Raw genomic sequence first — 13,357 nt, 5'->3', positions numbered from 1 at the left:
GACCTTGTATCAATTACAAGACCACATAAAAGTCAGTGTGCAGCAGAACTGACTTCTGATTTCATTCCTCACATCACATTGTTTGTGGTAAAAAAAAGAAGCTAAGCAGTCATTGCTACCTTCTTTTTCAATACGAGAGTAATTGGTGTAAGCATGTATACCTACTTCTCCATTAACAATCAAGGACATAATATTACTCAGCTTGCAATGGTGGTCATGATATTTTCTAGCCCCTCTTGCTACACATGAAAGACATAACTACATCCTTTCAGTGATACAAAGGTACCACATAAACTGTGTCTGTGTAAGGTGCTGCTCTGTCTCTTCCTATAGAATGAGTGTATATTATAATAGCACTCAGCACAGTACTCCCTCTCCTCTCTCCCACAGCTGTGGTCATGCTATCTCATACAAGAGTAAAGCAATACTATTTGCATGTGGGAGGAAGACAAAGGAGTTTGGAATTAAAAAATAACCTTGTAATAGCCTGAAAAAACACAATTAACAAAGAAGAGAGTGCTGTACTTTAATAAGTAGTACTTCATGTCTACATACAGAAATAAATTATATTTTTAAGAAAAGAAATGGTATTTTTTCAGTGTTGCATAAAAATGCTCTACCCATTCTAGTTAAAGGCTACATAGAGCAGATAAAATATGCAAGTAGGAAGTATTCTATAAAATGCCTTCCCTAAATAAAATATTAGCAATATTTAAATTCACACTATGCAAATTAACTATAGTTTAATAATCTCAGTTTTAAAATATTTTGACAAACAGACTTAGTCCAATAAACTCCACTAACAGATAAATCAAGTCCACTGAAAAAAAGTTTTTGTCTAAAAACCCTCTAAAACTTTTTTAAAGGAGTTTTTATGTGATCCCATGTATAAAACTGGAATCATTTTTGCTAAATCTTTAATATGCAAGTAGAAATAATACAAAGAAACAACATCACTAAATTCTCTGTATTTAGAATTAATAACTCAGGCCACTGAAAGTAGAAGAAAAATATTAGCTCAATATTTCAGTAAAAAGGCAATCCTTTTACAATTAACTACTGCTGCAATTATATGTGTACATCTGGAATAAAAAAGACAATAGCATCTCTCCTGTCACTTTAGAGAACAGCTTATACTCTTGCATTCAAAATGCATTCCAGTGTCAACATACTGAACAAGTACCAAGTAGTACTATTTAACTTCACCTAATTAGACTGGAGTATTACAAAATCAAAGTTCTTTTAAGCCTCAAAAGATGATCTTCAGACATTATTCTATATTTAAATAAGCTACATAAGGTTATGCACACACCTTCTTGAAATAATTATGTCTGCATTGCTATTTTAAATTTCTTCTCACCATAGGACATCAAAATGCTTTGACATGTGGTACTTTCATGACAATATGCATTTGCTCAGTGACCCCACATGCTTCCAGATAAAAGCTGTTTATTATTTATTCATTATTTTGTTTGTGCTTTGCAAATGGTAGATGATTGTTGTCACCATTCAATCACACTTAAAATGCAAATAGTGCACCTGAACAAAAATGATGTTGTTAAACCAGAAACAGGCAGAGAAGGGACAAAGATTAAATAGTATAAAAAAATTATTATATGAGCAATTAATTGGGTTAGTTCAGATAGATGTGGAGAATTACTTTAAACTTATCTGTAAACAAAAACGGAGAAATTAAAAAAAATTAAAGAGAACAACTAAAACTCAGATTTTCATAGTCATTAACAGCGAGATAGATTAGGAATAAGAGGCAGATTAAGAAAAGTGCAAGAGCAAGTGCTGGGTCAAGGAACCAGCAGTGTTCAGTATAATAAATAGAATGTTCGATATGATAAATAGATTCCCAAATAAAGGATCTATTTATTACAAGTCATATATAGAACAAAAGAATGATGAGTGTGAACTGCAGATCAAGTATAATACTACTAGTATGAGCTCAGGAAAGACTGAAAATTACTAGAAAACTTTCCCCTTGTGAAGGAGAAAATAAACCTCTGAATGCAGTTGCCAGTTTATACCTGCGATGTATGATGGGATCACATTCCATTTTATTTCTTAAAAATTCATACTGGTATAAGTGATTACTACACAGTATTTGTAAATTCTCTGCAACCATTATCCTAGATACTTTTATATTTTGTGAAATAAATCACTAACATAATAAATTCTATACCTTAAAAATAAAAATAACTTTTAAAAGTATTATTAATAATGAAGTGTTATCTTCCTTATTATTTCCACTGCTTTCTTTTTTTTTTTTTTATCATTTTGTGCAATAGTACCGTAGAATGATTGAAACTTTTTAAACTATGGACCAAAATTTACAAGGCTTAAAAGCTAATATGCAGTTTTATAGCACAATGATTTTCACACCAGTTTGTCTGATCTCAAATTCTGCAGTATCATGAGGATGTATTTGATAAGTGAAAATAACACCCTTTATGTGATTATCACAGACAAAAAGACAGCAGCTACACTACCTTCTTAGTACTTTTATTGCACTTTTTCAAGAAAATGTTTTATCACACTGCTATCTTTATAGAGAAAATATATTAAAAAGACCAGACTAGTAGAAGGATTTTATAAGCTGTTATGTTGGTTTGTTGTTTTTAAGTCCCAGTTAGTGAAGTATTAAGTGTTGTATGATTTTTATATGTCCTTTAAAACAAATGAGGGCTTCTCAGATGATTGAATAAATCTACTAAGACATATTTCCACCAGTAAATTAATTATTTAGCTAAAAGTGAAAGGCGGTTGATCACCTACAGAAAAATTATGATGGTAAAAGGTAACACATGATTTCTTTTGGAAAGAATTTATATTCAAAGGAAAATCTACCAAACAAGGAAATCTCTATCTTCTTGTTAAAAATTATATGATCAGAAAAAGTAAAAATAAATAACCCTATGCAACTCTTATTTCCCTTTTGTGAATTATTGCTCATTCTCCACAATGCTGAAAATTCAGATTGCATTTTCAATCTTAAAACAACTGGGTAAAAGTAAAACATGCATATTAGTATAGGGATTTTAACATACTCTGGACACTGCTGTCCAGCTGACTTGGCAGCTTTTGCAGAACAGCTTTCTTCTCTGTAACTCCAGTACTTCCACCACCATGCTTCCTGCGCTGGATCTAGACAAACTACTGAGCCACAGTCCTTTGACTGAAGTATACAAATTATTTAAAGGTTTGCTGTGACAGATATATTTAGCATCATAACATGAAAATACACATTGTTCTCCTGAAGGTTTTTTACAGAAATTATATAATACAGAAGTATTGGCTTCTGGCAAATATGACACCCATGCCACATTGTTGAGCTACCAGAAACTCAGTGAAGAGCTATAAAAAAACAGGTTTTGAATTAACAAAAACATTGACACTGTTATGATCTTTTGCAAATTTTTTTCACATGTATTTTAAATGTATCAGACTATCAATTAAGTTTTTGCATCCTGTAGGATGTTTTTCAGTTACTAATTGTTTCTTTTACAAATATTATCCTAAGGAAAATTTAAGATAAATCCATCCTGGCACAGTATAGCCTGGAAGAAACACTATCCTTAATACCTTATGAGAGAGAGAGTTGAATAATCTTAATTTCATATTTTTCAAAAAAATCATATCTTTTCCTGTTACTAAAATGCTGATGCAGTGCTTATTCCCTGTCTCTGTGCTTCATTTCTTCCTGAGCTGTTTCTTCAACTGTCTTGCTACTAGCAAAAGGCTGGAGATGCTTTACTTCTGCCTGGTATTGCAGTGATGTGATGCATGAACATGATTAGAACTGGACCAACAAAACTAATTTTTTTTCATGGTTTTTAATACCAGAAACATTTTGAGTACAAGTAAACATAAATGTGAAGTATGTTAACAGACTTCATTATTTTCCATCATCTGGAATCTTAAATGTATTTTGTTGTACAATTTTCAGGCCACTGAAGTTTGGAAATATACACCCATGTGCCCAGTAAGATCCTAAGCTGATTTAAGTCAGCAAAAGTATATGACTATGGAACAAAGATGTCTACTGTGGTGTGGATGCAGGCAAAAAAGAGACTAGCAATTTTTAAAGAACTTACCCACTAAAGCATGAAAATGAATGTAAGGTAATCTCAAGGACTTGCATGGTTGAACATCTAATATATATACTTCTAACTTCATTAAAGTAGTTTAAATAAAAAGATAAGAAAATCCTTTCAAGACATTCAGTGCAGTGTTAGTTTAACTGCAAGAGTTTAGAATAGTTATCTTATGGATACTTTTCCTGACCTATCAGGAAAAAAAAAAGTGATGAAACTACTAGGGTGATTTTGTACAAATCATGTTTGAAATAGAGAATACGTAATGCTGAAATGTAATACAAAGCTAAAGTCTTCTGTTAATTTTTATCAAATAAATAAGTTTCAAGGAAAAAGGAAAGCACATTACCTTTCTTTTTAAGAGTAATTTTAAAAAAGTAGTTTCTTATTAAACAAGTACTATGCTTTATAGATAAATATCCTTGTAAAGTTTCCAATTTTTAAACAAGGAGGATAGAAAATTTCACAGACAGTAAAACAATACAAATATAATATAAAAATAAGAGAACCATAGAATCATATAATGGTTTGTGTTGGAAGGGACATTTAAATCATCTAGTTCCAAACCCACTGCCACAGACAGGGAAACTTTCACTAGACCAGGTTGTGGTCAAAATCCCACCCTGCCTGGTCTTGATCAACTCAACATGGGGAGTGCACAACCTCTATGGACAACCTGTTCAATGCCTTACCACCCTCACAGTAAAAAATCCTAATATCTAATCCAAACCTACTCTCACTCAGTTTAAAGCCATTCCCCCTTGTCCTGCCACCATGTGCCTTTGTAAAAGGCCACTCTCCAGGCTCTGCTGCAGGTCTCCTTTAGGTCTAAAAGGTGCCATAGGCTTCCCCCAGAGCCTCCTCTTCTCCAGGCATGTCCACATTGTATGCAGCTATGCACGAAAAGCAGGGAATTATAACAATTTCTGTGTAAATCTGTAATGACACAAATACGTGTATGGGAAAGATGATTGCCTATAACTGTTGTGCATGTATTTTAAAAATCACTACAAAGCTCAGTTTTTCAAACAGTAGCTGTACTTTTCAAACTATTTTACTCAAAGTTAGGCTCCTGTCTCTACATTTCAGTTGACTTTGATTTGAACAGAAAACTCAGTGGTGACGAAAACCAGCCAAAACAGTCAAAATTCAACATCTCTGATAGTACCCAAAGATAAATTAATATCCCTATCTCTGTATCTTGGTCTGAAAAACCCAGCTTTAGACCATTAGCCAAAAAGAACAGAAAAAATTAAGAAAGAAACAACTGGAGGGAAATGAGAGACTCTGCAGCTGGAATAAAGCCACAATGACAAGAATTTTCCCTGCACCTTCTATCCAATACCCTAATAGCTCATGGGGTTGTATGGGAGAGAGACGGAAGCAAGATTATTTGGGGACAGCTTACTAGCACAGTCTCCACCGACACTGTGGGACCCTTGATAAACTGAGTGAGGATTTCATGCAACTTTTTAATATATTCACAAATAATATATGCTTTTTGCTTATTAACTACTAAATAGGTGATTCAGAAATTCCACAGACTCCCTGTTCATCACTAAAAAATATGTGGCAGAATATCCTGAATTTTAGTAACAGTTACCTCTCATATTCCAAAAATGCTTGTCAGAAAAAGAATGCAGAAGTGTATAAAATTAATTCTGAAGAATTACATCAGTTTCTCTTTTAAGTGGCTAAGACAACTTCTAAACTACATTTAGAGCACTTAATAATTGTAAATTAACATATTTTGAGATGCAGAAATTTACATGCGTTCTTTATTTCTCCATCCTTCAAAAGGAATCCTAGCCCTTAGAGGGCCATCATTCAAGTAAAATCACATGTAGCTTGTTAACCTCAACACCAGCAATTGTCACTCTTATCTCTGTCCTCCACACAATGTCTTTTAATTAACTGTTATTAGTTTTTACTTTGTAATGTAACCTCATTATATAATTACCTAATTGCTTAATAAATTTATTTTAATAATTAGAATATGTTTAATAAAACCAAGTCCATTAATGTGATACAATTTTTAATGACCAATTACACAAATTCAAAAATCAACTGTTGACTTACATTATTTCTCAATGTCATTAATATCTCATCTACACCCAGATACACAAGGCTAGAACAAAGACATTTCACATTGCAAAGTAAGGTTTACTCTGCCATTGCATTTCATTGAGAATATTTCTCTTCCAATTGGAAAAACAAAAATAAACCAACAACACAACACTTAATAAACATCCATGTATCAGAATGCATTTAATACAAGGGTGTCTTCTTCCATACAACTGGCTACAGGACAAGAGGACATGGCCTCAAGTTGTGCCAGGGGACATTCAGGTTGAATATCAGGAAAAATTTCTTCAATGAAAGGAACACATCAGAACTTCATCAATACAATGACAACTGGTAATGTCTTTGTTTGTATATGCTCTCAGAAAATGAAAATCAACAGCATCTATATTGCTTAAGTTTTGAATCTATTTGTACAATAATTTATGAGCAAGAATACCTGTTGTACAGAACGGAAAAAAATTGTTTCTCCTTTATCCTTCAAGTAGCAAAGTCTTTGAGTAAGCTTTTGGTTCTATGCTGCTGAACTAGACTCTTCACAAGAGCAACTAGAATGGCTAAAGATATTACATACAAAAAAACCAAGGTACTAGTTAAATGACCTCAAGATTCAGAAAAAGTTAGTGAAAATTTTCTAGAAAAGATGATGTATTGAAGGAACTATTTATGACTGGTCTGTATGGTGAGCATTTAATCTCTGCTTCTGAGGCAGTTAAGAATGAGCAAGACAAATCTCTGTAAGAGATACTCTAGATATATTTGAAGCTGCTCAAGTCCTTTCCAATAGGATCTACATTCAAATGTTCATCTTCAAACATTTTTATATTGTCTCTTCACAAAACTTCAACTACTTCTAGCATCTTCCTTGCAATTGCCAGGCCCTGGCTGGCAGACAGAGACATCCATGCAGAAAAAACCAAATATCTCTAAAATGTCACCCTACACTCCTTGGTGCAAGACCACTGTGTTTCAGATTGTGACAGCTAAGGACTCTGACTCCATCATGAAGCAGGGATCTATGCCTCTACACCTCTTCATCTTTGGCACTGGGGGGTGCTCTTTTTTCTTTTCTTCTTTTTTTTTTTTTTTTTTTTTCTTTTCTCTACATTATGTGGTCTGTTATAAACCTTCATTAGTTTGGACTTCTTGAAGAAATGTCTGGTTCAATCAACATCCTGTCTTTTATATTAACACAGGATTTTATTTATTCTTTATTTCCACTTTCTAAAAATATCTATTACATTACCCACAGAGAATTGTGAGGATATCTCTAACAACATCCAAATGCCATTACTATTGTTATCAGTGAGAATGTAATGGCTGGGATACCTTTATGATTTGTTTTTCCAAGTTCATTTGAATTAGTATGAAAGGATTTGAAAGGTCTAGAATTTCATATGTAGCCTTGTAACATTTTTCTTCCCTGGGATTTATATATCAGCAATATAAGTTTTATGTTCCTGTAGGAAGCCCATGTAAATTCCTTCTGTTTCACAGTCCAACTGCAATGCAAATCCATGAAGATAATCCAAGTTCATAAAAAAATGTAGCACAGGTTATAGAACCTGACCTGTGCTGCAGTCTTGGAAGAACTCCTAGCAGCAACAGTGAGCTTTTCTGTCTACCTTGTTTTATGTACGGATTGCCATCTAGAAGACCTTAGGAAGTCAAAGATAGGTCTGACTGTCTTCTGCAAGACAAAAACCTTACCACTATGTAAGCACATAAACTTTTTAAGATCCGTATCCCACATTCGGAAATTTGCTATTGCACAACCAACACACCATCCCTAACTTTGCAAGAACATTACCTATCACCATTTTTCAGTGAGCATATGATGTTGTATTTTTTATTGATTGAGATGTCTCTTTTCAAATACAGTAATTTTTCAGCAGAGGCTTTTATACTCTAAAAACACTTTTATTGTGTTGGTCATAAAGCAGTATATCTGTTATTATCATACTTGCAATAAAACAATTTACTAATTTACTCTACCAGTGAAACTTATCTGCAGATCACAATCAGTGACTGTTTCATTCCCCTTATTTTTGGTTTACTGCCATTGGAATAAGTTTACAGAAAATAATTCTTCTTCTACCCATTCCCTCTTCCAATACCAGGAAACACTACAGCAAAAAATAGAAATAGAATGATGTGTAGCTACAAAAACACAAAGAAGTATTTCTTTTTAGGTCTTTCCTTATCACAACTGTCATGCAAGCAGGCTGGCTTATATTAACCAGGAAATTTTTTCCTGAAGTTATGAAAATGAAAAAAAAAAGAAACATAAAATATCAATTTTATGCAGCAACTTATACTTGTGTGAATCTTTAAATAATTGCTCTGGATTTGCTTATTTTGCATCCAGAAAAAAAATTCAATACAAATATTTTAATTTCCAGTTTCTTCTTATAATTAACTTCATTTTTCAACATTAGATGTTAGGATCTCCATTCTCATTCTCAGGAAGCTTGCCCAAATTTAAACCAAGTCACTTTCCATTCAAAGTATTTGTCCTAAGATACCTAACCACACACTTAGCAAAACATCCCTCTCTGTTGTCATTCTGAAACTGACATTATAATACAAATACACAAATACCTGGCACAGACACTGCATATGAAATGATAGAGTAATACATACTCCCTTTTTATTTCAGTTAAAAATAAGACATTTTCTATTTCTTTTTTTTTTTTTTTACAAGTAGTGAAGTCAAGAATGAAGTTGAAATCTTATTAACAGATTTTATTATCGCAAAATATTAATTTTTCACTTTGGGCTAAAATATTTGACACTGAATGAGTAAAAGCATCCAGCCCAGCTGTGAAGGACAGTTAACTTCACCTTCATTTTGCCATTCTTTTCTTCTTCTAAGATGAAAAACATTAATGTTGCAATGACCAATGACTGTTCTACACCATAATGGGATCTATCCTGAGAAAGCCAAATTAAATAAGGGCTATTCCAACTTATGATCTCATTAAAATGCTTGCTGGCAAGAATTGTTAGAGTTGGACCTGTTACACAATACCACAATCAGCATAGAACAAATATCTTGGGGCACCTGATTTTCCCCAGACAATAGCAATCTTTCCAGTTAATTTATTTATTTTGTAGCTATAAAGATTTTTGTAGTACTTCAAGTCATAAACAATTTCTTAAGCTACATGCCATATATTGATACATATTATTATTATTATTATTATTATTAACAGAAACACTATTTTCTGAACTTTTCATTTAAATCCCCTCCTTATAGAAAGAAAGGAAAAACTGAAGTACACAATCAAATTAGTCAAATTGCAGTAGTATTACATGCAAATGAATAAAAGGCTTTAACATCCACATACTTACTTGTGACCCATTTCATGGGCAATTGTAAAAGCCAGATTCAGACCATTGTCCTCTGCAATAATACATTTTCGTTTTTCACTGCACATTCCACTCAGGTATGCTATACCTAGGAAACACAACCACCACAGTCAATTATTTTGTGTTATTACTAACTTTATATATTACAGCTTAATTAGACCCAAACAAGACTGAAACCTTGTTGTGGTCAGAGCCATCCAAGTATATAAACAGGTATCTGACAAAGGTTTACTTACTCAATTTGCAACCACTGGTAATATTACCTCACAGTAATGTTTACATGGACTGCAATGTACAGAAAATGCATCCTTTAAAAGCATTGCTTGGTACCTTAATGAGATGTGATAGAACATGTCAGTACTGCTGTAAAGGAAAATAAATGTCTACAACAATAGGACACAGGTTTGAACAGGTATTTCCTCTGACAGAAGAACAGAATGCACAGAGTTGTCCCCCTACATTTATCACTACTAATTATTCATAAAGCGTTCAGCATGTCAGTGGTTTTAAAAACATTTAGAAGAGTCAGATGTCCCAGAAGAGTTCATAGGAGACTGCAGCCTGTCAAACATATTTAGTGTAGAAGCTATAATGCCTTTACTACATAATACCTTAGTTTTCAAAAAACCCAATGAAGCCTTAATGGTAGGGGTTTGACCTCAAGCTCAGCTTCTTAAAAGTAGTGTCTGTAACTGTAAACGCTTGAGGAACATGAAGCTTAATTTGGGTAATGGTAAATTTTTCAGACCACAAACAGATTTAGCGGGGATGATTGTCGTTGTTCCTTGTTTGAAAATCTGGAGTAAGCAATCAAAACACTGTTTCAAACGTTTGGCCTTCTTCCCAGGAACTTCCTTTCAATGGAATGGTGCCCTCCGGTTCAGCATGTTTGCTGGATTATTTGCATGTAAAGGTCAAGTTTGAAATGTTTGACAGTATTTGAAATTCAGTCATAATTATCATTCCAATTTAATAAGATAAGCCATTCTTCTTACAGTCCAAATATCTGTCAGTCTGTGAGCACAACACTTCACCCACAAGTAGTCGTGACCCATCACTATTCTGCCAACTTTTGCGTACTGCCCTCAAAAGAACTGGCTGAAAGCTTTTGGACACAGAACTTTTGACAAAAAATGGTGTCCAGTACTGAACAAAACAATGACAAACAAACTTTGAATAAGGCAGAGTATTTAGACTTTTCCTTTTGGTTTCCAAAATAGGGAATAGCCATCTGGGATACGAAAGATAAAGCAAAATCTGGTCAGAAAAAAAAATATAGTCCTTCAAATGAGACCTCATGCTAAATATAGATATCACTCATACTAACTTCAATAAAAAACAGAGAAGAAATGCTCTGAAATGCAATGTTTCATTTCAAAAACATTTTGTTGCAATGACTGAATTATAACCAAGAATATTTCTAAAATTTTGTGCCTTGTAGTTCCACAAATATATCCATCATCTTTTACGATTTGATGACCAAACTGAAAAAGACAGAAAGACTTTTAATGCTGGAGCTTGAAATAGTACAGCTGGTAACAATACCAGAAGAAGCGATCAGGGTCCTGATTTCAGCCATCATCAGTGAACTTAAAAATTGGTCCAATAAAATAGAAAAATCACTCTTGCCATAGACAAAACCCATTACTGCATTTTGAAGTGCTGGCAGTGATCCTTTATTATAAGGCAAAACATTCAGAAATACTTTTCTTGCTGGTTTTGGCTGTGATAGGGTTAATTACACAGTAGCTGTTAAGGAACTATGTTTTGGGTTTGTGTGAGAAAAGTGAGAGTAACACAGGGAGGTGCTACTTGTTGCTGAGCAGTGGTTACACAGATTCAAGGCCTCTCCTCCTCCTCCTCCTCGAACCACTTGGGCAGATGCTGGCAGGGGGCACAGGCAGCACAGGTGACCCCAGCTGAGCAGGATATCCCACACCCTGTAGGGCTGTGCTCAGCAACAAGAGGAGGCAGGAGGCTGCCAAGGGGCTGACGCTCAGGGACTGGCCAGCCTTTGGTTGGTTGGTGGTAAGCAGTTGTTTTCAGCAGCATCATCTTGCTTGGCATTTACTTATCTCTGTTATTTTCCTTCTCATTATTGCTATCATTCTTACTGTTATTTTTATTTCAATTAGGAAACTATTTTTATCTGAACCCATTGCTTTTTTCACTCTTACCCTTGCAATTCTCTCTTCCCATATCACTGTGTGGGGAAAGAGCAAGCAGCTCTGTGGTGTTTAGTTGCCATCTGGAGCTCAGTCATCACAGTGTTGATGGCTATTCTCAGTTGGATAAAACTTAATTGCTGGGATCTACAGAAAGAGAATTCCCAAACCTCCCTCTTCCTGATGATGCTCAGTACTAACAAAAAACTGTATGATAATCTCTAGCTTTCTCAAGGGAAAAGGAATCCCCTAACCTTCTTCTAACCTCTAAAATGAAAAAAAAAGAACCCCAAAAAAACCCCACAAAAACAAACAAACAAAAAAACACACACAAAAAAACCCAAAACCAAACCATAAAGTATCAATGTCATGCAGCAATTTATACTTGTGTCCTTCTAAAATGGCAGGTTATCCCTCTAAACCTTTAAACCAGCACGTTTTCCATACAACAACATTAGTACTACCAGTTGCTGTCCACTATTCTGATTGCCCCCCCCCCCATTTACTCTCAAAGAATTACGAATGTTTCCATTTCATACCTATTCTGCAAAAGAAATGGTCAGCATTATTAAGGATTTTCAATAATACTCATATATTGATCATATAATATTCATATTATACTCATGTAATGCTCATATATATCCTCACATACAACCAAAAATGTTTTCATACTTGGAATTCTTTGAAGAAAATTGATTATATTTGAATTTTATAAGTTTGGCAGACAAAACATAAGATTTAAATTTCATTGAAATTAAATTAGATTGCTGATTCTAGAAATGTCTGAAAGCATCAAAAGCAATTAATGCTTTATGACTTCTCCCCTATTAACTAAATTCAATCTCCTATGTGCAAGCCTGATTCAACAGCAACTACTGAGTGTATATCAGCCAACTACTAGCTGCGAACTAGTTTCATGTCTTGTTTTTCATTATGAATTTCATATGTAGTGAAAAAGAAACTGACTTTAGTAAGCAGCTGCTCTTGCTTAGTTGTCTATGTATTAGGTAAGAGACCAAATTTTTTTAAATATATTTATGTTCAGTGAAACTTCCTGAGGTTTATTAACACAGCTGGAACTGCTCCAAGGTTAAATCCACATTTAAAAAAAAAAACAAAACAAAACAAAAAAAGAACCCCAAAAAAACCCCAAAAAACCCCAACCAAAAAAAAAAAAAAAACCAAAAAAAAAAAAAAAAAAACAAAAAAACAAAAAAAACCCCAAAACAATAAAAGGTCAATGAACAATTGCTCCCTTGTTATGATTAAGATATTCCTAGTGAAACCCATTAGCCTCAACACACTGTCTCAAATTAAAACACTTAGTATCTGAAAAGTATTAGCCAGAAATCAGTACAGTAACTTTATCTCACTGACAATATAAGGAAGGATCTGATTATTTATCTATAAAAAGCTATGGTTTGAAACCAAAAAAAAAAAACTTGATTGAATACATGAATCAAATGTAATACATTCAAATGACTTCTCTCTGTGGATGACTTTTCCTCAAGTTAATTCAGAAGAAAATACATGCCACATCAATTAGAAGAGTAAAGCTGTAGCTTTGCACCTGAGAAGAAGCACATAGGGACTACATTTTCTTATCAAACATGTAAATATCCAAATGAAATAAAT

General features: G+C 33.7%; 1 protein-coding gene across 1 annotated transcript in view; it reads right to left on the bottom strand.

The window, feature by feature from the left end:
* Nucleotides 1-13,357, bottom strand: part of ADAMTS19 (ADAM metallopeptidase with thrombospondin type 1 motif 19) — a 130,645-nt gene that overhangs the window by 54,647 nt on the left and 62,641 nt on the right. Inside the window, exon 8 of the mRNA XM_066569073.1 lies at nucleotides 9,540-9,645. Within this exon, the coding sequence (XP_066425170.1) occupies nucleotides 9,540-9,645 (106 nt within the window). The remainder of the gene's footprint in view (nucleotides 1-9,539; nucleotides 9,646-13,357) is intronic.

The sequence above is a fragment of the Molothrus aeneus genome, chromosome Z, assembly GCF_037042795.1.
Source record: "Molothrus aeneus isolate 106 chromosome Z, BPBGC_Maene_1.0, whole genome shotgun sequence".
Taxonomy (NCBI): domain Eukaryota; kingdom Metazoa; phylum Chordata; class Aves; order Passeriformes; family Icteridae; genus Molothrus; species Molothrus aeneus.
This window is presented reverse-complemented; position numbering and strand designations above follow the sequence as displayed.